This window comes from Dermacentor variabilis, chromosome 2, assembly GCF_050947875.1.
Source record: "Dermacentor variabilis isolate Ectoservices chromosome 2, ASM5094787v1, whole genome shotgun sequence".
Classification (NCBI taxonomy): Eukaryota; Metazoa; Arthropoda; class Arachnida; order Ixodida; family Ixodidae; genus Dermacentor; species Dermacentor variabilis.
In genome coordinates, this window is record NC_134569.1 from 16989398 (window position 1) to 17013656 (window position 24259).

A 24259-nucleotide genomic window follows, 5' to 3' on the forward strand; every position below is an offset into this window, starting at 1 on the left:
AGACATTAAGATTTTCTTTTTTACATATTCCTGTCGATGAGAAATAGATACGAGAGGGAATCGGCGATATCTTGGCAAGCGGACTGCAGTCGATTGCCAGATGTTTAGTCTTTTGTCAGAGCGGTGCGTGCGAGGGAAGTGCCCCGGGCCCCGTGTTACCCCCGCCGGACGCGCAGGCAAGTGAGCGGACACGGCGCAATTGAGACCCCGACAGCTGCATTTAGGCTGCCGAGCCAAGCTCACGCGTTTTCCTTCGCAAGGCGGGCGGCACTTGCCTTGGGAGGCTTAATTAATATCCGCTATAGTCTACGAAAAAAAGGAACACGCCATTTCTCGCAAAAGACTATGTCTCCCTATCATGTAAAATAATAATGTAATAAGTAGCTATGTGTAGTTTTTTTTCGAAGTCACCGTGCTTGTCCTCTGATAGCCCTACACTACGGAGACTTGATATATAGATGCATGCCTCTTCATAAAATAATCGTTCAGCCAATCGATTGAGCCACTGATCCCGGCTCAACTACTTTATTTATTATCTTGTTGTCTGACTGACTGCTTTGCCCTTTAATTATCTTTAATTCGGCATTCTAGTTTATAAGTTCGTTTCATATCAGCGGCAATGAAGGAAAAAGCAGAAAAAGCGTGTTGCTATATACAATGTATCTATGTATGCCATAATACTTTACGCCAAATACGTAATGATCAAGGTGTACGAAACATTGCACACACGAGAATATCGACATCCACTTAGGACCAATTATACGTATGGCTTTGTAAAATGCTTGTTTGGTCTCTGCAAAAAGGACAAAAAAAGTATGCAGACTCAACGCGCCTGTTAGAGTCCACGTGAAGCGGAGCGGTTACTTAAAGGCCATACAACTAAACGCTATGCGTGCCGTTGTGTTTATTTTTATCCTATGCAACGGGTAATCACAAGCAGTGCTTATGTTTATTCTCAGCACAGATGAAAAGTTAAATGTCATGGAGTGTTTACGTTCCTGTACTACACCATTCATAAGCAGTGGAGAAATGCAAACGCTAAATCACGCGCATGCGCACCGCGAGACGTCTGCACAGCGATGCCACGAGGGCGAAGGCGATGCATGATGTTTGTGGACCGACACACACTTAAGTAAATCTAAGCGTCCCGCACAGCTGCTGTCACAGTGGCACGTATACACTCGGGAGGAGACTGGCCAAGAGTGGGCGCGTGTGTAGTGGTCCCAGGCATGGCGTGGCGCAGATATGCTAGAATTAAGAGAGTCGAAGAAGCCATTGAATATCGTACGCGCTGTTTCATTATGAGACCTGTGTGATTCAGAGAAACCTGTGAGCCGACATCAGATGTCGCGATTTATAGTTTGACTTCGCAGAACGGAGCTGCTTTAACTGGCAAATGTGTCGGTCAACGTGCAGTGCTGTACACAAGCCGGTTTTGGTGGAGCAGCTTTTAGGCGCCCGTTCCTGCGGCGAGCGTCGGCGTCACTCGCGACCGAGCGAGCGAGCACAGCGAACGATGAGAGCGAACGCGGAGCGGGGGGTGAAAAAAGCGGCGAGAGCGAGGAGGAGAGCGGAGAGAAGGGTGCAGCGGTACCATGAGGTGGATCGGGCGAGATACTGATGGCGAGGAACCGAAACGTCGACTGTTTTTGTCAACGAACATCTTGCTATGACCAATAAGAAGCTGTTTAGCAAAGCGCTTGGTCTAAAAAAAGGAAAAGAAATGGCGGTTCCTCTGGACTAAGAATTGTAATATTAAGGCCCTTCAGTCTGTTGACAGCAGGGCCTTTTTGATAAATGCGGAATCTGACCTCCGCATATTCACTTGACGCTGATTTCTGCGGTTTACTTTTCCTATTTTATAATATTTGTTCTATATCATCATGACACTGCTTTCACCTGAGAGAACAAAATCGTTGCTCTCTAATTCTGCCTGTTCGTTGCTGCACACCAATGCGCGTAGTTGGTGCAAAAGCCTACTCTGGGCTGCTCTGTCATTCTTTTTCATTTCTGTGTATTACATAACGTGGTTAGGCTCTTGTGATGGCACTCTGTATGGCTTTCGCTCGTACAATTCAGAATATTATCACCGAGATTCTGCTGGCTACGGTGGCTCGGCTATATTTATATCATCTGAAGTTCGGATCGCTACCGAGCCCGAAACTGATGAATCGCATGTACCCCGAGACATATCCGACAGATATGTGCAGAGTCTGCCGGAGGGAGACCGCAGACTACACGCACATCTTGTGGGACTGCGTTAAATATCTAGAAGACGCTAAATCAAGAACACTCCCACCGCGGCTCGAGGCAGCCGCGAAGAGCTACGACCGAGACGATCAGCTCTGGGCCGTCCAGCAGGTCCTCGAGGCGCTCGAAAGGCACGGACCCAGCGAGCCGGCAACGGCGAGCGGAGACCCGCGCCGAGTAACGGGAACTTCGAGGATGACGTAGGCCCTGCAGGCATAAATAAAGTTCTCCAATCCAATCCAATCCATCTGAAATTAAGTACAAGCGTAGGTTTTAAATGTTTTGAACTGTGAATCCGTGTGGATTGAAACTAATGTTTCCCCTTCTTGCAATCTTAACAATTTGATCATCGTGTGAATTTACCGTTCCCCATCTTCATTTATCCCGGATTTTCTACGCAATTTTGCTGCAGTACTCGAGATAATTCCTGCTGAAAACAAGAAAGTTGTGCTGGTTGGTGATACCAGTCATTAATTTACTGGACACATATAACAACAGCACAATAGCATATCGTGATTGCTTTCTTTGTTTCGGGCTTCAGTCCCTAATTTCATCCCGTACGCGATTTTCACGCAATGAAAGTGGTGCTCTTCCTGACCACGCTTTAAGCAGTATCACACCAACACCACGCGCCGGCATCAACTCTCAACTAAATTTTTATTGATACTAAGAACATATATATAGGTGATTGCAAATACCGCAGCATATGAACATGAAAATGTCTAACGGCACCAGGTGAACATAGAAAGAGGTAGGGAAGCCAAAAAAGAAAACAGCAAAAAGACACTACTTGAAGTTAACACATGTGCTTCAACACACGTGTGTTAACTTCAAGTAGTGTCTTTTTGTCGTTTTCTTTTTTGGCTTCCCTACCTCTTGATGTGTTCAACTGATGTCTTTAGACCTTGTAATGTTCATCTGCTGCGGTATTTGCAATCACCTATATATATGTTCTTAGTTTCAATAAAAATTTAGTTGAGAGTTAGCGCTCCGTCCTGTCTGCTTCTAATCTCTGTCCGCGTCACTTCGCGCTACAATTCAAGATCGGTTCTACAATCCTGAATCTAAAGAACTCTAGCGTCAGGCTAGATAATATTTCCTCTTATCGCTTAAAGCTCGTTGCTTCATATATTGCGGAAGTATTAAGCAATATAATTAATCCCATATTTAAATGTGGCACCTTTCCGCGCTCACTTAAAAAGGCCAAGTTAATCCCAGCGCAAAAAGAAAGTGATATAACAGAGGTCCTAAACTATCGCGTATCTCTCCTCAATTAGCAAAATTATTGAAAAACTATTTCTGAAACACATTAACAAGTACCTAGACAAATTTAACTCACTAAAACCTTGCCGATTTGGTTTTCGTGCAGGTAGTTCAACCAATTTAGCTTTACTTAATCGATTTCTTAATGTCTTCCATCGACAACGGCGATTTCGTCGGTTCTATATTTCTTGATTTTTTACTAAAGCCTGTGACAGCGTTTTTCATATTTTATTTACTGAACTAAAATGATTGGGTATAACTGGTCCAGCTTTAACTTTTCAAAAGATTACATACTTGATCGCGAACAATCAGTGTGCATAAGTGTCGTCTACTCAAATGCTAAGGTCATTAATCAAGGGGCACCGCAGGCCTGAATACTTGACCCTTTATTATTTTGCATCTACATTAATGATTTACCTGATTGCATTAATATTCCTAACGTTGTCCTTTACACTGATGATACCACCATTTCCCATGTCACACAAATTGTTAACAACGCTAATCACTAAACTGAACAACGAATTGACCAAAGTTATTCAATTGTGTTCTTTGAGCAACCTAAATTTGAACCCGCTTAAATTTCAGTTCATGATATTTAAATCATCTCAAAAAGTTTTCCCTTATCTACCCTAAGTATCTATAGGCCATCATTTAATTCCAGCGGCCGATTGTGCAACTTTCCTTGGTATAAAATTAGACCCTAACTTGAACTTTAATAATCATATTGCTTACGTTAGGCGAAAACTGCTTTTGGGATAAGGACTTTCATTAAATCTCGTCCATTTTTTTGTTCACGCCTTATTTGCTTCATACATAGTCACTTTACATATGGCAATACTCCGTGGGGAAATACATATGCCTGTGACCTTTCGTCCATACAGCACATTCAGAAGCAGGCTATTCTCATTATTACCAACAGTTCTTTTTACTGTAATGCTGCTCCGCTCCTTCAGGCTAAGCATATTCTTCCTTTATCTGGCTTGTTTAAATTTCATTTACTTATCACATTATTCAAATTACGTAACAAACCGGTCGCGTTTCAATTAATAGACTCTAGATTGCTCACAAATACCAATAGCACTATGTTTTTTTTTTCATAATCACAACTTTCTATTACCTAAATGAAACACGAATTATGACAAAATGACTTCCTCATTCTCAGCGATTCAACAGTGGAATGACTTACTTCATGCTCTTAAATCATCATCATCTTTGCATGAATGCAAATATGAACTTAAAATTTTCATTTTGTATAACTAGTTGTCCTGATTCACTTACTGCGTGTTGAAAGTGTGTACTTCACTTGTTAAATAGGTTATAACAATTTAGATTGGCAATGTGCGAATTTTTTTATTGTACATTTATGACTCCTTGTGTAAAAATCGAATGTATGCCTTTTCACTACTTCGAAATTTATTTACTTATGTATTGCATAATTTTACACTGCTGTATTAAATAATCATTTTGTACCAATCTTCTTGTTAACCGAAGGCCTCGCTGCAGTCATTTGGCTTTGGGACCCTCGCCTGTATACTATTCACAGCCAACTACATTGAAAGAATGATAAACTGAAACTGAATTAAGCACCAGGGTTGTAGGCATTGAGCGATATCCTTTAAAAAAGAGATAAGGAAGGGAAAAATTATTTCATCTCGAGGAGCAGGATGCCTCTTATTTTGAGAGATTTCCAATGGACTCACGACAACTTGCTCTTTAAAGGAAGCGTTTGCTTGCTCGAGCTTGACTACTCATAAGCACCACAATACTGCTTGTGTAGCGCTCCCGGTAATGTACTGCACAAATACATTTACGGTTGCAGGCAAAGGGACACCAATGCGCCTTGCGCAGCCATAACTCCATAGGCAGAACCAGCAGACATCCGCACTCGGGTAAACAGAACAATGCGTTACGAAACGCGCTCAGATATCTCAAAATGAAAGAACACGGCCGTTATAGTGCGCTCGAGTTTCAAAAGTACTTGAGCTGCGATCAGTCCGGAATCCTCAGACGGTCATTAAAACGCTGACCAATGCAGCACCACACACATTCGTCTGATTGTGGGAGCAGTTGTTTTGAAAAATGACCATCGCACTATACGCATTATACGCACGAACATCGTTCCAAGAAGCATTCCACTCACGTGCACGCAGAAACATTCAACGGCCTTTCTAGGAGAGTGTGCTGTTCAGCCACAACGCACGAACTCAGTCTGAAGGCGTTCTTCTAAACCATGAAAGAGAAGGGAGAACCGTAAATGACCGCCTCGGCTTACATCTCGCACAGCTTTGGTGGGCGTGCGTAGTAATGTTTCAGTAATGGCAGAAAACAGCCGCCATTTTGCTTGAAATGTAAGTGCAACTCCAGAGATCTCAGGGAAAAGAGACTTTGGAAAACTCGTTGCTCCAGGTATTGTTTCGCAATAAACGCTCCTGCAAAGCTTCGCAACGAAACGATAGCTGCACGCCTGTCGCATGGCTTTGTCTGAGCGCAGTTCGGATGAGGTCATCCCGCGAGAATGTACATACATTATACCGCACCGCCCTAAGTGAAGGCGAACTTTCGTTCGATCGATGTTTGCCTTCTTTTTCACGACCGCTGCACAACGACGCAAACGAAAAATTTTGATACGGGTAATGTTTGCTGCTCTAGGCACGACGAACGCGCCAGTTTACCCAATCAGGTAGCAGACGAATCTACGTGCTCTTTGATTGCTCGTGCTGTAAAGGCATGTAAACAAGAGTGCACAGGCTCAACAGTTACGCAACTGTGTGACTGCTTGCTTGTCCGAGGCTGTCGCTACAATTGCACGGCATTTTCCCTCGTGTTTGTCTTAGTCCGCCGGTCTTGAATCAATTAGCCCCAATGTGTACTTTGCTTCGCCGATGTCTCGCCATCCTAATCTTCGCGAGCGTAAAACGTTGCGTTAGGTAAGAACCTCATGCGGGAAAAAGAGAGGCGATGGCGTTTTCTCATAGAAGCTGCGGGAACCCTTCTACGAAATCGTTGAACTTCGCCTGCGTTTCAAAGCGCACGTGACAGGATGTATCATGTGATCGAGACATGCGCAACGTCACTGTTAACTACACTAACCTACATTAATGTACGGCACAGGCTCATGGCATGCCAGCGATTGCAACATTCATTCAAATAATTTTATCGAGTGCCATGTGATTTGGTGGGGCGGGCCTGAACCCGCCTAGGTTTCGGACAAGGGTTGTTGGCCCTTGGCGGCTGCCTCGGCTCGCAGGACGGTCCAGACTTGGTGCTGCAGGTCCGAGCTGAGCAACGCTGACTCCCTGCGCGCGCGGAGGCTGTCGCTCTTTGAGGCTGCATCACCTTTATTATGTATTATAGCCGTACATTCCCATAGAATATGCTCCAGGGTGGCTCAAGAGTCGCAATGTCTGCACTTGCCACTCGTGTATAAGTCTGGGTGTATTAGGTGCACGATAGCTGGACTCGAGGGTGCAGCGGTGGCGTAGAGGTAGAGCATCCGCCTCGCGTGCAAGAAGAACGTGGTTCGAATCTGGGTGCCGCGCAATTTTCCACCGGATTAAAAAAGAATCCGCGTGTTGATAAAATTGCGTAAACAGGCCTGGAGTGCGGCCTGATCCCGGTGACCAGAACCGGTAACGCACTTTCTCACCAGAGCAGGATTGACCAGCCTCGTGCAGTACTTGGCCACAACCTCCTACATGAATGCAACAATCAAACCCCGGCCCTCAGTCCCCAGGAGCTGCGAAGCAACTGACCACGGCGGCGGTCAGACCTGCGACGCAGCAGAGGGTGCTAAGAATCCCTGGCTCTAGACAGGCCGCCATTGGAATCTGAACCTGGCAACGTTTAACGTCAGAACGTTATCTAGTGAGGCTAGTTTAGCAGTGCTATTGGAGGAATCAGAGGACAGTAAATAAGACAAAATAGGGCTCAGTGAAGTTAGGAGGACGAAAGAAGCATATACAGTGCTGAAAAGCAGGCACGTCCTGTGCTACCGTGGCTTAGCGCAGAGACGAGAACTAGGAGTCGGATTCCTGATTAATAAGGATATAGCTGATAACATACAGGAATTCTATAGCTTTAACGAGAGGGTGGCAGGTCTTGTTGTGAAACTTAATAAGAGGTACAAATTGAAGACCGTACTGGTCTACGCCCCTACATCCAGTCATGATGACCAGGAAGTCGAAAGCTTCTATGAAGACGTGGAATCGGCGATGGGTAAAGTCAAAACAAAATACACTATACTGATAGGCGACTTCAATGCCAGGGTAGGCAAGAAGCAGGCTGGAGACAAGTCAGTGGGGGAATATGGCATAGGCTCTAGGAATAGCAGGGGAGAGTTATTAGTAGAACAGAAGCATATACAGTGCTGAAAAGCGGGCACGTCCTGTGCTACCAGGGCTTAGCGGAGAGACGAGAACTAGGAGTCGGATTCCTGATTAATAAGGATATAGCTGGTAACATACAGGAATTCTATAGCATTAACGAGAGGGTGGCAGGCCTTGTTGTGAATACAAATACTGGCAGAACTTTCCAAGTTAATCAACAGGCGTAAGATAGCTGACATAAGGAAGTATAATATGGATAGAATTGAGCACGCTCTCAGGAACGGAGGAAGTCTAAAAGCAGTGAAGAAGAAACTAGGAATAGGCAAGAATCAAATGTGTGCGTTAAGAGACAAAGCCGGCAATATCATTACTAATATGGATAAGATAGTTCAAGTGGCTGAGGAGTTCTATAGAGATTCATACAGTACCAGTGGCACCCACGACGATATTAGAAGAGGGAATAGTCTAGAGGAATTTGACAGCACACAAGTAACGCCGGAAGAAGCAAAGAAAGCCTTGGGAGCTATGCAAAGGGGGAAGGCTGCTGGGGAGGATCAGGTAACAGCAGATTTGTTGAAGGATGGTGGGCAGATTGTTCTACAAAAACTGGCCGCCCTGTATACGCAATGCCTCATGACCTCGACCGTACCGGCAACTTGGAAGAACGAACACATTATCTTAATCCATAAGAAAGACGACGCCAAAGACTTGAAAAATTATAGACCGATCAGCTTACTGTCAGTTACCTACAAAGTATTTAGTAAGGTAATCGCAAATAGAATCAGGAACACCTTAGACTTCTGTCAACCAAAGGACCAGGCAGGATTCCGTAAAGGCTACTCAGCAATAGACCATATTCACACTATCAATCAGGTGATAGAGAAATGTGCGAAATATAACCAACCCTTATATATAGCTTTCATTGATTACGAGAAAGCGTTTGATTCAGTCGAAACCTCAGCAGTCATGCAGGCATTACGGAATCAGAATGTAGACGAGCCGTATGTAAGAACACTGAAAGATATATATAGCGACTCCACAGCCACCGTAGTCCTCCATAAAGAAAGCAACAAAATCCCAATAAAGAAGGGCGTCAGGCAGGGAGATACGATCTCTCCAATGCTATTCACAGCGTGTTTACAAGAGGTATTCAGAGACCTGGATTGGGAAGAATTGGGGATAAGAGTTAATGGAGAATGTCTGAGTAACCTGCGATTCGCTGATGATATTGCCTTGCTTACTAACTCAGGGGACCAATTGCAATGCATGCTCACTGGCCTGGAGAGGCAAAGCAGAAGAGTGGGTCTAAAAATTAATCTGCAGAAAACTAAAGTAATGTTTAACAGTCTCGGAAGAGAACAGCAGTTTACGATAGGTAGCGAGGCACTGGAAGTGGTAAGGGAATACATCTAGTTAGGGCAGGTAGTGACCGCTGATCCAGATCATGAGACTGAAATAATCAGAAGAATAAGAATGGGCTAGGGTGCGTTTGGCAGGAATTCTCAGATCAGGAACAGCAGGTTGGCATTATCCCTCAAGAGAAAAGTGTATAATAGCTGTGTCTTACCAGCATTCACCTACGCGGCAGAAACCTGGAGGCTTACGAAAAGGGTTCTACTTAAATTGAGGACGACGCAACAAACTATGGAAAGAAGAATGATGGGTGTAACGTTAACAGATAAGAAAAGAGCAGATTGGGGTGAAGGAACAAACGCGAGTTAATGACATTTTAGATGAAATCAAGAAAAAGAAATGGGGGGGGGGGGGGCATGGGCAGGACATGTAATGAGGAGGGAAAAAATTATGGAGTTTTACGTGCCAAAACCACTTTCTGATTATGAGGCACGCCGTAGTGGGAGACTCCGGAAATTTCGACCACCTGGGGTTCTTTAACGTGCACCTAAATCTAAGCACACGGCTGTTTTCGCATTTTGCCCCCATCGAAATGCGGCCGCCGTGGCCGGGATTCGATCCCGCGACCTCGTGCTCAGCAGCCTAACACCATAGCCACTGAGCAACCATGGCGGGTAATGAGGAGGGAAGAAAAGCGATGGTCATTAAGGATTGCTAAATAGATTCCAAAAGAAGGGAAGCGGAGCAGGAGGCGGCAGAAAGTTAGGTGGGCGGATGAGATTAAGAAGTTTGCAGGAACAACATGGCCACAATTAGCACATGACCGGGGTAGTTGGAGAAGTATGGGAGAGGCATTCGCCCTTCAGTGGGCGTAGCCAGGCTCATGATGATGATGATGAGCTGGACTCGGATACGATCTGGATTTTAACTGCCACCATTCGACAGACAAACTTTTGCTTAATTCCGGTAGCGGCGGCTGGAGTGTGCATAAGTTAGGTGCCGACAAGGGTAAAACGAAAAATTCGTGGCAGCGTAATGTTATTCTTGAAATGTGCACAGGGCAATGAGACTGTGCCTTCGTAGATGTTTTTATAAAGTGAACATTACACGTTCTGTTTTCTTGTCACGGCAATGGACGTCGTGACGCGTGAAGTCGAAATGTTAATTGGCGTCTCATGTGGCGCTCGGTGCAAGGTAATTTCTTTAATTCGGTGTGCATGTCGAAGGAACAGGCACACAGAATGTCAGAATGTGCATGTCGAAGGAAAGTTTTACAAAGCATATGAGGTGGAAACCATGAGGTGGAAATCGGAGGAGGGTATGGCGAAAGGGTGAGCAGGAAAGCGGAGTGTCGGCGGCGACCAGGCATGCGGCCAGCGCGGAAATAAAGCGCTGGCGTAGGCTTCGGATCCACTGCTCATGCGTTACTTGGACTGCGGTGCCGCCGCCGCTATTGGCGGCGAGAACTTGGAGTGGCGCCCTCTCGCGAGTGACGTCGCGGCCGTGATCTCATGGCGTCACGCTCTCTCCGGCTCGCTCGGCTGCCGCGCGCGCTCGTTCCTTCGTGTATGCTTGGGGTACGGGTGGCTCGAACCGTACTTATTGAAGGATATGTCATTTTCTTTCTTTCAACTGCCATGCCTGAACGACGGTTACTTCTTCAAAAGCGCGTGAGCCAAGAGAATTTGCGGCTTGGATATCGCAAGCTATGTAGCGTTGAAGGGGTCTATGGTTTAGCGATGCATATATGCCCCGTGTCTGTCCATAAGTATTGCGTAAAAACAATGTCTCCAAATTCAGCACGCGAAGTTGTGTATGATGCTTCGCTGAACGCTTAACATTCCCTTAGTACTTAGCTATGGGAGACATTGCAATTTATACGGAAGAAAAATCTTAGTATTTGGGGTCAGCATGTTACCCGCGTTAGAAAGACACTGCCCAGCGAAGCTGTCATCGTGATTCTTATTACTCTGGTGCGTTGTTCTAGTCAAATACGGCCTATTTATTAATGAGCAAAAGAAAGAGTTAGGCGCGCATTTTGAATGAAAAATTTGCTCGTACTTTCATAGGTCTTGGAAACAGGTCCCATAAAACGAATTGCTCATGGCTGCTAACACGATGGCGCGTCATGTAGAGTATTAATATAGTTAACTCACAAATACCATAACAGCAGTGACCTGAAAGAAAACTATCGTGGTTAAGATCGAGAGCCAATCAATTGCAAGGGATGAAATGTTTCATGGTGGCCCTCAGTCACCTTTATCGACAATATGGCACACCCCTCACGCAACGGTAGCAACCGATTGTCGTTATGGCGAGGCACGCATTGTTCGCGAAAGCCATCAGTTCACTATACCTTCGAATTTAAACCATGAAGCAGTTCTTTACAGCGCCAGTTGCAATGCCCACAGTATACTCGACGTACTACAACGCAGCTTACGGTGCCTAGGAAAGGAAAATTCAAACGCCTTCTGCCTCACCATGACTCGATCCAGCCTTGTTCAATTATACAAACGGAGAACTATTCGCTTCGTCAGTACATAAAAGATAACCTCGCAAACTTACATAAGGAAGACACCACAAGCCTCGCCTATTTCACTTGATTTTTCACCCTCCACCGGGGAATTATGATAATGTCAATATGTCCCATACTACTAATGAATGACGCTTCGGCTTCTTTCTGGTTGTAGACATACGGTCAAAAATGCATATTTCACTAAAATATTTGGGCCGAGCAGGCTGTGTCAGTGCGCCAAAGGGATTCGTCATGTATATTGCTCAAGCAACAAACACCAGTAAATTGCCCACGCGAGTTGTACGTGTAGCACGGAAAAGGGAATATATATTGGTACATTCCTTTTCGTATTCTCCAAACAGCTGTAAGCCTCAATTAGCTTCAATCGAAATTGCCGCCACTTAAAGTAAACACGTGAAGAACCGCCTAATTTTGAGCAGGTAAAGAAGCAAGTGGTGCCAGTATAACGTAAACTGCAGTGTTAGTTAAGTCCTAGTGTTCCTTCTCGTAGCTAATAGAGAATGCGCTCCGCACGAGCCGCGCGATCCCGTGTTCAAGCTTTCTTTTTGCACAATCAGCGACGCGCCCGGTGTAAATGCTCTGCCTGCCGCTGCTGCTAAACGAGCTGCCCGAGCGAAGGCTCAGCGCCACCGCCGAGAGCACCCTCGCGTTCAGAATCAAATTCTTTGCCACAATATATCACGAATTCAAAACACCTAAAGATGACATTCGCTGCTGCCAGATCGGGACCCATATTCGGAGAATGTCATTTACGTAAGAACATTTTCTCATTGGCCTTCGTTAGGACGTCGGACGCTATAGCGATCGGGATGAAAATGAGACCATTACTGCGGTGGTGGTCAGTCATTGAGAGCACTTTAAGAAAATTAGATTCTTAGTATTGCGTGCCACACCCACGATATCATCATGAAATATGCGTAGGCGGTGTCTACGAATTAATTTTGACCACCTGGGGTTCTTGAAAGGCGCACGCAATACACGGTACACGGGCGTTTTTGCATCCCCAGCTCATCGAAATGCGGCTGCGGTGGTCAAAATATGACGTGATGGTGACCGCCATGTCATACAGATATAATGAACTAGAATATGCACCTTTTTTTTTTATTCACATACCTTAAGGGCCCTTTACGGGCATTACCATAGGGGGTTAAAAAAAAAAAAACCGATGAAGTGAGCATATTGCATAACACTGAAAAATCAGAAAAGCATAAACAAACATGCACTCAGGAAAACAGGGAACATATCTGGATAAAAGAAGTGTTTGAGAACACGTACACACGTGGACTACAATGCTCAAGACAATGTAAAAAAGAATACACTTCTGATAATAATCTATTAAGGACCAGCATAGAGTAAGCGCTTGAGTTTGTTCACAAATGCGTCGTAATTATTTTCGGGAACGATTTCTGCACGTAGTTTATTCCAATGATAAATGGCAAGGAACAATGGCGAATGACGCATAAGTTTGGTATGAGCTATCTTGGGTTGCACTTTGAGGCAGTGGTCTAATCGGGGCAAAATGCGATGTGCTGGTTTGATATGAGAGCCTGTGAACGTAATAGGATTGTAATAGGATTGTAATGTAATAGGATTGTAATAGAGCTTGTGAAAGTGACCAGCCGGTGTGCGAAAATAGAGAGAGTAGGAGTGTAAGAACAATCTCCTGTTCGAGCATCGTCGGCTACAGGGTCGTTTGCTCGTGTGCTGGACGCAGCCCCGTAGACCCTGCTTCTTATACGCTTCCAACGAAAGCACAAATTCGCACATGACCTTTTGAGTAAGCTCCGCGCGACTCCCATTTGCTACGATTGACCGTCGTCTTCTGTGGTTCCTAGTTGACATAAAAATTGTTACAGCGCAAACACATTGCAACCACAAAGTAAGAGGGACGGGACACAGCGCTTGTGTCCCGTCCTTCTTACTTTGTGGTTGCATGTGTTTGCGCTGTAACAATTTTTATGTCAAGTATGCACCAACTCGCCCAGAAAGAAGTTTTAATGAACTTCCGTGGTTCCTGCGCGCGAAAAATTGTTACAATGGTCGGGGACAAGAAACAGATTAAATGGGCTATGTCGCTTTGCAAAAAATAGCCTGTAGCAGACGATGTTCGGAACAGAACATATGTACTATACTCGGCACGCATGCGCCTACTCCTCCTATTTTCGCAGGTGCGTTCAGTGGCCCGGAGCTGTAATCATTAGAGTGCTCCCACATCTTTCATAATATAGTGCTAGCGTTGAACGCATGACATGTCAGTGGCCTTTAGCGATCAGATCGGACACAGTAGGCGCAAGCGCACAGAGTACTGTATTCTGCAATGCGATCGTCATTCTGCTACACTGTTCACTTGAGGAGAAAACACTCCCTGTCGATGTTACCTGTGTGGTCCTGTTTGCAAAAACCGGTGTTAAGCAGAACACGTGCACAACTAATGGTACATTCGGCTGGTTTTTGAGCGCTCGCAACACGTTCGGTTGGTGCCTCCAGAGCTCGGAGGCGCTGTGTCTTCGACCTGAGAGCGCGGCCCAGATTTTTCGGAGTTCCGGTGATGTGACTGCTGCACTTTCCATTGGCCATGCGTCTGCAGCAAAAGTGTAGTATAGTGAAAATGCAGGTCCGTGCTCTTGGTCATTCATGTTTGTTTACATCAGAAGCGCTGGCATGCTTCTTCGATCTTCGATCGGCCGATAGAAGCCGTACGTTCGGTTTGGGCACGCTTTCATTTGCTCCTATGTAGAGCGGGCTCCTAGTCGGAGCGCGGTAAACCAGCCGAATGTACATGCCAGCGTGTCTGTGTCATCTACAAGGAGCTTTCCATATTTCTTTAAGGCGGTAGCATTCTTAAGGTGCTTCGAGCATCTTCCGGGGGCTATGTTTGTATATTTGGATCTATGGACGAGTATCTGTTTTCCCGTCTAACTTGCTCCCTGGGTAGTCCGTGGTCGCGTGGGTGGCGCATCGGGCTGCTGTGCTTAAAAGAAGGTTCGAAACCAACCGTCGGACCGACTTGGGCCACTGGGTATGTGCAACTGAGTGTGCGGCAGGCGAGGAAACAGTTGGTCGCAGGCACCGGCGCGCCACGCTCCTCGTCCACGCGCAGACTTCTTGGGAGTGCCACTGGATGGCGCAGTTTGCCCAGAAAGAAACCGCAGAGAGGAGCCTGGTTGCCGCTTGGCATCTCGGAGGCCATGCGCAGCCTTCGCGGCAGCGACGGTAGATGGCGCCGAGTGCTCTTAGAGATGCGCGAACTCGCCAATCCCGCGTGTTGTATATCGTACATTGGCGTGATTGTAGCGGTGGTTGTGCCTTGCACAGAACCCAGTCAATATTTCCGCGCGGTGAACATGAAATGACACACTGAGCACATTACGTTTGTTGTTAACAAAAACTATATGCAATTTCAAAACTGGTCATGGTGCTAAGTATGAGTGAAATTGTAAGATTTCTGAAAATAAGCTGCAGTTTTGAGGCGTCAGTATATAAAACTTAAGTGCTAGCTTAACGGTGTTTTGACTAAGGCGTCTATAGAATATGTTAATTTAGGGTACGGACGACGACGAGCGGAAGACAGTGCACCGTTACAGTTTCTTCCCAAGTTCGCAAAGTTGTTCGTGCGTAAGATTGTTCCGAGAGGGGCCGGCCTTGGCGAACTCCTTTTTGAGAACCGCTTTTATGATCTACAGTTGGCAGACAAGTCTCATTAATCATGACGATGACGTAAAAGGCGCCAGCACTTGATAAATTGCCGGTATTTACTAAAGAAAGAGGTATTGCGAATTCTCCCCCTCGCTAGTCATATCCTCTACAGCATGTTGCCTTTATCCGCAGGTGGGCCCTCGTGGCAGTGGCTGCCGCACTGCTGTCGACACCAGGCCTGGCGGAGGACCCGGCGCGGATGAAACGCCAGTCACGGCCGCCGCAAGACCCTTCGCACGACCCCAACTATAGCGTGTTCGTGCGGGCGCTGCCGCCGAACGCCAACCCTCCCGCAGGGCCCCAGCCGCCTAACAGTCCGGTCCGCTTCGCGAACGACTTCGCCCAACCCGTGCAGCAGTCGCCACCGCCCCAGTTCTCGGTACGCAACCAGCCTCAGTACCAATTCCAGCAACAGCCGCAGCAACAGCCGCAGCAGCAGCCGCAGCAGCAGCAACAGCAGCCGCAGCAGCAACAACAGCAGCCGCAGCAGCAGCTGCAGTTCCAGTTCAACCGTCAACAGCAGTCGCTGTCTCCACAACAGCTCTTACTTCAGCAGCAACAGCAGCAGCAACAACAGCAGCAGCAACAACAGCAGCAGCAACAGTTTAGGCAGTTCCAGCAGCAGAACCCGCAGCCACAGCAGCCGCCACAACTTTCAGTTCAACAGCCGCAGCAACCGTTTCCCCATCAGCAGCAACAAGTGTTCAATAATCAACAGCAACAGCATCGCCAACAGCAGCAGCAGCAGTTTATCAGTCCGCAGCAGCAACAGCAACAGCAGCAGCAGTTTCCTCAACAGCAGCAGTTTCCTCAGCAGCATCAGCAACAAGTGCCTCAACAGCGCCAGCAATTTAGCTTTTCCGACGGAAGTCAGCAGCAGCCCAGCCTAGGCTTCGCGTTCCCGCAACAGGCACCCGTTACTCCGTCGACCACACCGAAACCACCTCCATCATTGCAGTCCTTCCCGAGACACTCGTTCTCAGTATCCTCTTCGACGTCATCCGAGGATGCTCTGAGGCAAGGTAAGATCGTCGGCTCTATCCAGCCACCCGCTCAGGTCATCCAGAAATCACCGGCTTCGGAAATCGAGTCCAGCAAGCAAGCCGAGGCCAAAGACAAGGCTGCCAAAAGCAAGGACAAAGAGAAAGATGAGTACGTAGTTTACTACTATTACTACTATGATGATGACAACAAGAAGAATTTGTCCCTTAATTTCGACGACGTTCCCAGCCTGGAAGGTTTTGACAAGACCGATGGCTCTAAGCTGAAGGGTAAGGGTTCCAGTCAAAGGCTGGCTTCGCCTAACCCACAGAACAGGTTCGAACCCAAGACAGTCACAACGAGCCCACCGTCAGGGCAACAACCAGCGCCGCCTCCTGCTTTCCCTCTAGAGCATGGAGTCACATCTGCTCCTCAGACTGTCACCCAAGTCTCGGTGTCGGTCTCCGTCTCCGAAGGAACGCACGTCTTGCTTCCAAGTCAACCGTTCGAGGCTAAACGTCCACCGCTTGCGGGCCCACCGAACTTGGGGTTCACGGGAGCTAAACTCGTACCAGATCCAGGAGTTCCGCTTGGTCCTGCACCTGATGTCCGAGGACTTGTCACGCCTCAAGGTTCGCCTGTATCCACCGTGTCACCGCCGTCGGACACGCAGGTAGCCAACGAGATCAGCGGCAGGAAAGGAGCGGCCGACCTATTGACTACATCTGCAGAGACTACTACTCCGACGACCACCACCACGACAACAGAGGCACCGACCACTCTGGCACCGACGACAACCACAACTGAGGAACCGACGACCACGACTGAGAAAACGAAGAGGCCTTTCGGCAACAGGAGGCGGTTCGGCGGGGCGCACGGCGCAGGTGCGCATGTCAGGGCGCCCGGTTCCCGCAAGTCGCACACCACGTCCACGACGACGACGACGCCAGCCACATCATCCACGCGAAGACTGCTGGGAGGACTGCGGCGAAACCGGCCGACGCCACGATCGTCGTCTAGCAGGCTCCAGTTCGGCCGGCGTCCTTCGCCGATCCACTCACGGCACCAGAAGGAGGAAGAGCCCGAAGAAGAGGAGAGCACGTCACCAGCGGACGCAGAGCCGACTACGACCACCGCTGCTCCTGCAAACAACAGCAAGAAGCGCTTCGGTGGAAGCAGCCGCTTCAGTGGGAAGTCTGCGAGGACAAGGACCTCTAGCACGGCGGCGTCTTCGACAACGGCAGCACCCAAAAGACCCGGAGCCCGGCCCAGCTCTGGCGGGCTGTTCGGGCGCACCAATCGGGGTTCCAGGCCCCGCACGTCGTTCACCCGCCACCGACCTGGACACAAGAAGGTCGAGGAGGAAGAGAAGCCGGAAGAGAACGAAGAGTCGTCGCCGGTGACCACGCCGGAGAACAAGGAAGAGGCTTCAGCAGCATCTACCGAGACAGCCTCCAAGCACGAGGAAGCAGCGGCAGCTGCCTCTGAGTCGGAGGCCACGTCTGAAGACAGCCACGCCACGGAGGCGCCCGCCGTCACGCCCGAGAGCAAGCCGGCGCATGGCCGGAGTCGCTTCGGGTCGAGACCGCGACCAGCGCTCTTCGGAGGTAGCCGGCCGCGACCAGTCCTGGGACGATGAATGGTGAACCGTGGAATGCGCACGTGAGATCACGAGAACACATGTCGTGAGACTCTTTCCCCCCTCCCCCCTCTTTTCACGCACAGTGACCGTGGCCGTGTCAACGGTGCGAAGCAGCGGTGGCACAAAGCGCGGTCGATGAGCTCTCACCAAGTCACCAGCCAGCAGCTTCCTTGTGTTGTACTACTAACGTCACCCCCTTGACAAAGCCGCAGTTCAGCAGCACCTGTCGTGTGTGCCAGTGCTGTGGATCGCGATCACTGTTCAGGCAATGAGTGAAAGTATAGCTTCTGTCATTTCGCCTTATTAGTCCACCCGTCAAACTAGTGCGGGAAGGACCTCAACTCCGTGACTTCCTGTTCGCATTATCAGCAGAGCAATCGGTGGCAATATGCCGGAACCAGTCCAGAAGGCCAAACACATACTACGTTAAGAGTGCGTGCAGGCAGAAAGAAGGCCAGCAGTTTATTGCATAGACAAAAACTACTTAACGCTTCATTGCTGAGGGTCTTCGTCACGGAGAAGTAACAGCACATTATGCAGACTTCATGGACGTTCTCAATAAGAGGGAGTCACGTTATGAGGACATTGCGTAAGAACGTATACGTAAAAGGGCATGTGCCACCGGCAAATGATGGCAGCGAGGTGCAAAGGCTGCTGATTTTATATATATAAGTTGCACACCTTTTCTTTTCAACCTAGCAAATTTCGAGACAGAGGAAGACAATCCCGGAGACTGTGCTCAATATTCTTCTCCGCCGCTGTCCGAGGCTATTCTTGTCCAAAAGGGTTTCTCGGAGTCATGTGCAATTTTTCCGAAAATACACCTCGACAAGGTAATGCACTAAGCTTTATGCCTGCGAAGTACTCGAAAGTGCACATTACCCTGTAAATACTACTGCATACTGCGTGCCGCTCTGTACTAAGCCGTTACATGCTCACGTATGTCACATGTGCCGCGAAGCATGTGTTGCAAGTGACTCTCAGCGCAGTGGCCTACCAACGGCAATCTAAAGCGTTGTCCGTTCGTTTCAGTGCCATGTTGAGACACACTTGCATTAGGTAACCTTGACGGCAGCTTCACTGCAACGACGATGATGCTGGTGGTTTATCGGTAGAAACTATAGTGGTTTCTAGCAGTGAATTCTCGCGTTGCGTTAAACACATGCGCTGACGTCAACGGAAGAAAGCGACCAACATTCTACGTATGACTGTACGAGTGGTTTGGTTGTTGTACGTTTTTCTTATTGTTTTGTTTTTTTCGCAAGAGGATTTCATAAAGTGTTGTTTTGCTTACGGCTCTTGTGGCTTCACATGTCGTTCTTCTTACCTCTTCTCTCCTACTAGGGGAAAGCGGAACATTTACCTCAAGTGTGCCATGCGTAAAAAGCAACTACACATTGCTTGATAATTGTATCTCCACACGCCGCCGTTTGTCAGAGTGTTCCTGGGCCGCCGAATGTACGTGGTGTCCAACAGCGCTGTGCAAGTTCGCGGTGTTTGCAAAAAGCAATGTCGTGCGACACGTAAATAGGAAGGCCGAGTAACACGGTGTACGGTGCCAGAAGCACCAACCGCCAGGAAAGGGAAACATTGCCGACGCTCCAAAGGCTGCTAAGTATTCTCAATATTTTGCAAGCGTATAAATATTTAAGGCGAACGCTCTGCCCGCCGACAGTCCGTTCCCTACGCTTCATTGTGCAAAAAGTAGGAAGTTGCAAGCCAGCAGACACGGCTGCCGCTTCCTGGTCGTTTTTCTGAAGGTTTAATCGTGCCCGCTTTCAGAGCAACGCGCGTGAGCTCCAAAAAGGTTTCGTGTTTGGAAATGGTGAGTGATTACAAAGTAAGAACACCGTGGAGAACCGCCTCTGCCTGGCCACGTCTCCCATGTCAAGGTCTGTTTCTTCTTTGGCTCCTTCCTGGGGTTATTGGGAGAGCGAGAAAAGGGCTCAGAAGGAAGTAAAGGACGTTAAGTTTAGACAGAGAAATATTCGGGTCGTATGCCCTATACTGGAGAACAGGAAAATGGGTAGGAAAGATGAAGTGGAGGAAACTGGAAATAACAATGAACTCGCACACACCTGCAAGGTGGATCGCAGTCATGCAATCTCACTCTCAGAGGACACAGAAGCGCCATTAAAGACATTCGCACTGACGTCGATTGGTATAAGCACGCAATAAATTTGTTTTTTGCAGTAGACGGACGTACAGTTTGCCTAAAGATAAGTCGTCCACTCGCGGCCATATATCCGGGAAATAAAAAGTGCTGAGGTTCCGGCACACCGCTAAGGAAGACATGTGGAAGAGCGCGGTCCTCGTGCCCGGTTACACCGCGGCACTTGCGTGTACGCAAAATCGTCAGAATGATCGAAGCACAGAATCGATCCGAGAGTGAGCAAAATTTTCGTCGTGCACCATGTCTCTATTTTCGTATCGAAAAGCTCAGTGAATACTTCTCCGTACAACTACCACGTCATTTACAACCTGAACCGCGGGTGCGATTAGGGGTGCGACTTTTTAAGCGACTTGCGTGGTCCGATCTCTCTTTGTTTTTGTCTGTTGGCTTCCACATTATAGACCGCGCGCGCTCTCTGCGCCGCGGCTGCAGCGGACAATGCATCGCCCCGCCAGAAGGCACTCGCGAGCGTGTGCCGTGCGGTCACTGCACACCGACGCAGACCGCGGTGCCTGGAATCTAGACGACGGCACATTGCTTCACCAACGATGCCGCCCCTGGCGCCCAAGGCTCAGCGCCGTTTATTCCGCGCCACAGCGCGGCTACATTCGACCGCCTTCTCGAGTCCGCGGAGCATGTCGGAGCGGCAGACCGCGCGCGCGAGTCAACCTCGAGCGAGGAGCGCTGTGCAGTAATGAATACGCGGCGCTCCGGAATTGGAGCCCGTGCGGACTCGAAGGCCGATTATCGGGCCGGTCCGAAGAAGGCCGCCACTGCCGAGTTCGTAGGGACTGGACGATCTGGGCAAGGCGAGCGGAGAAGGGGAGAAGATGAGAAACAGAGTTTGCGGCAAGCCTGTTTCAGCGAAGCAAGCACCGCGAGAAGTGGAGCGACGCTCAGGCCGAAGTATAATCAGCAGTATGCGTACCTCTGGGTCTAGTTCTGGTGACGGGCCGCTCTTGCGATGCTCACAAATCGGACCGGCGAAGCCTACGGATAGTGTCCGTTACTATGCAGCCGTAAGTCGGTCAATCGAACGCGTGCGTCGAGGATCCTCTCGAAAAGCCAGGTGCTCCTCGTTGAATATGCAAAGGACATGCACTGTTGGTACGTGACTGGGGAGGAAAAAAAACGAAAGAGAAGATGGCGGCTCGCCAACCAAGAAGCGAAAGAAACTGCACAGTAAAACCAAGCGGTGCCTGTGCTATGAAACAAAGGCGTTCGTAACGGCAGGAACGGAAAGTGCCAAACCAGGTGAAGCATAACGTAATGTTAACTCAATGACCGATGAAAAGAAACGCAGGGCAAACTTTGGGCAGACATTCTGAAAGTGAAACTGGACGTAGGAAAGCGACCAAAAACGTGACACTATGTGTGCCCTTAGCATATTGCAAGCAGGGAGAGGCTCAGAAACTGCGTCACTAGTTTGCACACTACAACTGCATGAAGGTTCTGAGACGCGCACCCATGAAGCTTGTCGAAGCATTCGCTTGACCCGTGAGAAAGGCGAAAAAAAAAAAGGAGAGTGCCCGACCGTAGTCAGCCTAGAGCGCATGCTAGAACTGCAAACGTTCCCCGTTACCACGAGAGCTGTTCGGCCCAGTCAAGGATTTCTACATATCCTGATTCACAGGACAACACCCCAGGTCACTTGTTAACATGGGGGGGGGGGGGGGGGGGGGCGTTATTGAAAAGCGAAACTCACTGGGCCGGAAGAGCCGTTCCCTACTGACTTTGCCTTATCTGTAGTTCCTGACTTGTTGGACCAGACGCTGCCTGTCATGCCTGTCAGTTTACGTCGGCAGACATATGTTTTGCGTCTTTAAAGGTCGCTGCGTTCCTGTCTCTTTGGGAGATAAGCGGCGACGGCAAACACTGAACTGAACAGCAAGCAATACGGAAGTCGTCAACGTCGACTCAGAAATGAAAAGGCCGGCCTGTCATGCGCGCACAAGCAAGGCGGCAATTGCAGAAAAGCGGTAGGCCAGCGGGTTATATACAACGTAACATCATGCACTGAGCGCGGCGTTAACTGAAAGCTGGCGCTTACTCACTTTATTTATGTTTGGCGAGAATTAACATTTCTTCTCAAGGACACAGAGAATTAGGTAATGAGGAGTTCATTCGTTTACCAAAATACAGAATGCTAACAGGCCGCACAGCAGCTTACTCGCAAGGGAAAAAAAATCAATTATAATAACCGAAGTTCAACGTCTCGAATTGCACATAGGGCCATTAGCGACGCCGTATTAAGATTTATTTTAACCACGTCAGGTTCTTTAGCGTGAGCCTACATAATGGCTAAGTACACGAGCGTGCGTCTATTGTTTTCTGGCCCCATAGGAGCGGGGCCGCAGTTGTACATACATAATAAATACGGTTTATTCTGACACGTGTACATGTACAGCAATGTATCATGCCAAAGAGATGAGGCAATAGGAAACAGACAAATCTGCAGAGCACTGAGATAGAGGCTGGACTCCTAGCCGCGACCTCACAACTGCGGAATGTCATAATCTACCTTAAAAATAGCGCGAAATAACGGGGCTTAGAGAAATACAATAGATATCAGCGCTGTTTATTACTATCAGCTGAAGTATATATTGAAGTGGAGATAACACACGATAATCATACATGCAAAGCAACCCCTCCCCCCTCAAAAAAAGAAAAGAAAAACATAAAAGAAGAAGTGAAACAGCAAAAATCACCGTACCCTTTCGCCCTCCTCCGGAGACACCAACTAGGGGCCAATATTCAATTGAACGACACAGCCACCGAATCAGTGCGGCCTGTCAGGAGACGCAATTGAGCGCCTTTTTTCTTCGTGCTGCTTTCGAGGACGTTGTTCTGTTGCAGCGAAGCGCACGCGAGCCCCGTCCGCCCTTCGTTGAGGCAACGTCGTGCAGCCATTACGCCTTCTCGCGGCTGCCGAAGTCTAGCGGGCGGCTCACGGCCGCCGCCACGGAGGCATGTAGAGCGCGCAACGTCCGCTCCACGCAGGCCGCCCTCCGTCGCCGCGCGCAAGGGGCGGCCCCGTCTGTCACCCAGCGGGCGCACGTCGTGTCGGCAGACGAGACGCGAGCGCCTGCAAATGAAACTCGGAATCGGAACGAGGCTCATCGGGCGAGCCAATTGGTATGCACGCACCCCTTCGGCCCGGCGGCTTCGTCATTACCGTCCCGGACCGAGCGAGACCATGATGGCACTGCATATTTACGCAACACTCTGCACAACCAACCGGTCATTTGGTCATTCTGTCCTCGTATATGCGAGCTGCACTTACAAGGCCGCATCTGCGCAATCGGCGATTTGAATTTGTGGCCGCATTCGCAAAGAGAGAGAGAAAATAAATTGGGCGATCGAGGCTACGCGGTTCGCCAGGAGCGGTGAAGTGCAGTCAAAACGCATGGTCGTATGCAATGAGTACCCGCAGTGATTTCGCTCGTTACGTAAGAATAAGCATCTATTCATGACACGCGTGTGACATGTCGTTACGCGTCCAAAGCGCGCTAACTCGCCTCATTAAGAAGTACCCGCTGTGCATAGGGCAAGTTGTCAACACTGCCGTGATTTGTAATATTGCATGCACCATGCACCAACTGTGGTCGGTGTTAGTACTGCGCAGAGAAACGGGGTGAAATGCGGTCGACGAATTCTAGATTAAATGAGGATCACTAATTGCGTTGGAGCAAGTGCACAAGTGTCCAGCTGTCAGAGCGGAATTGCAGGCCGTTGATAACAGCTCGCGAGAAGTGCAGGGCCAATAACTGCGTAGAAACGTGCCATGAATATTACACAATGAAACGTATGTGTTACGCATTTCCTATACCATGCGCAGCGCTATCTCGAGTGTGTAGTATGAATTTGTCCGACGAAGTATTAACTAAAGCAAACTACAAACCAGTGCAGCTTTTTCTGCCTCGTTAGGCGTTAATATCCGCCGCAATGCAAAGTGATATTTGCGAATCCAATCACTCTCCTTCCCCCCCTCCCCCGTTACACCTCTTTTTTGCCTATTCATTATTTTTCTTCAAGCCCAC

The 24259-nt window shown here is 48.5% G+C and overlaps 1 protein-coding gene across 1 annotated transcript in view; it reads left to right on the top strand.

Moving 5' to 3' along the window:
- Positions 1-19344, top strand: part of LOC142571431 (uncharacterized) — a 46068-nt gene extending 26724 nt beyond the window's left edge. The window contains exon 2 of the mRNA XM_075679774.1: positions 15556-19344. Within this exon, the coding sequence (XP_075535889.1) occupies positions 15556-18043 (2488 nt within the window). The 3' untranslated portion in view covers positions 18044-19344. The remainder of the gene's footprint in view (positions 1-15555) is intronic.
- The last annotated feature ends 4915 nt before the right edge of the window (positions 19345-24259 follow it).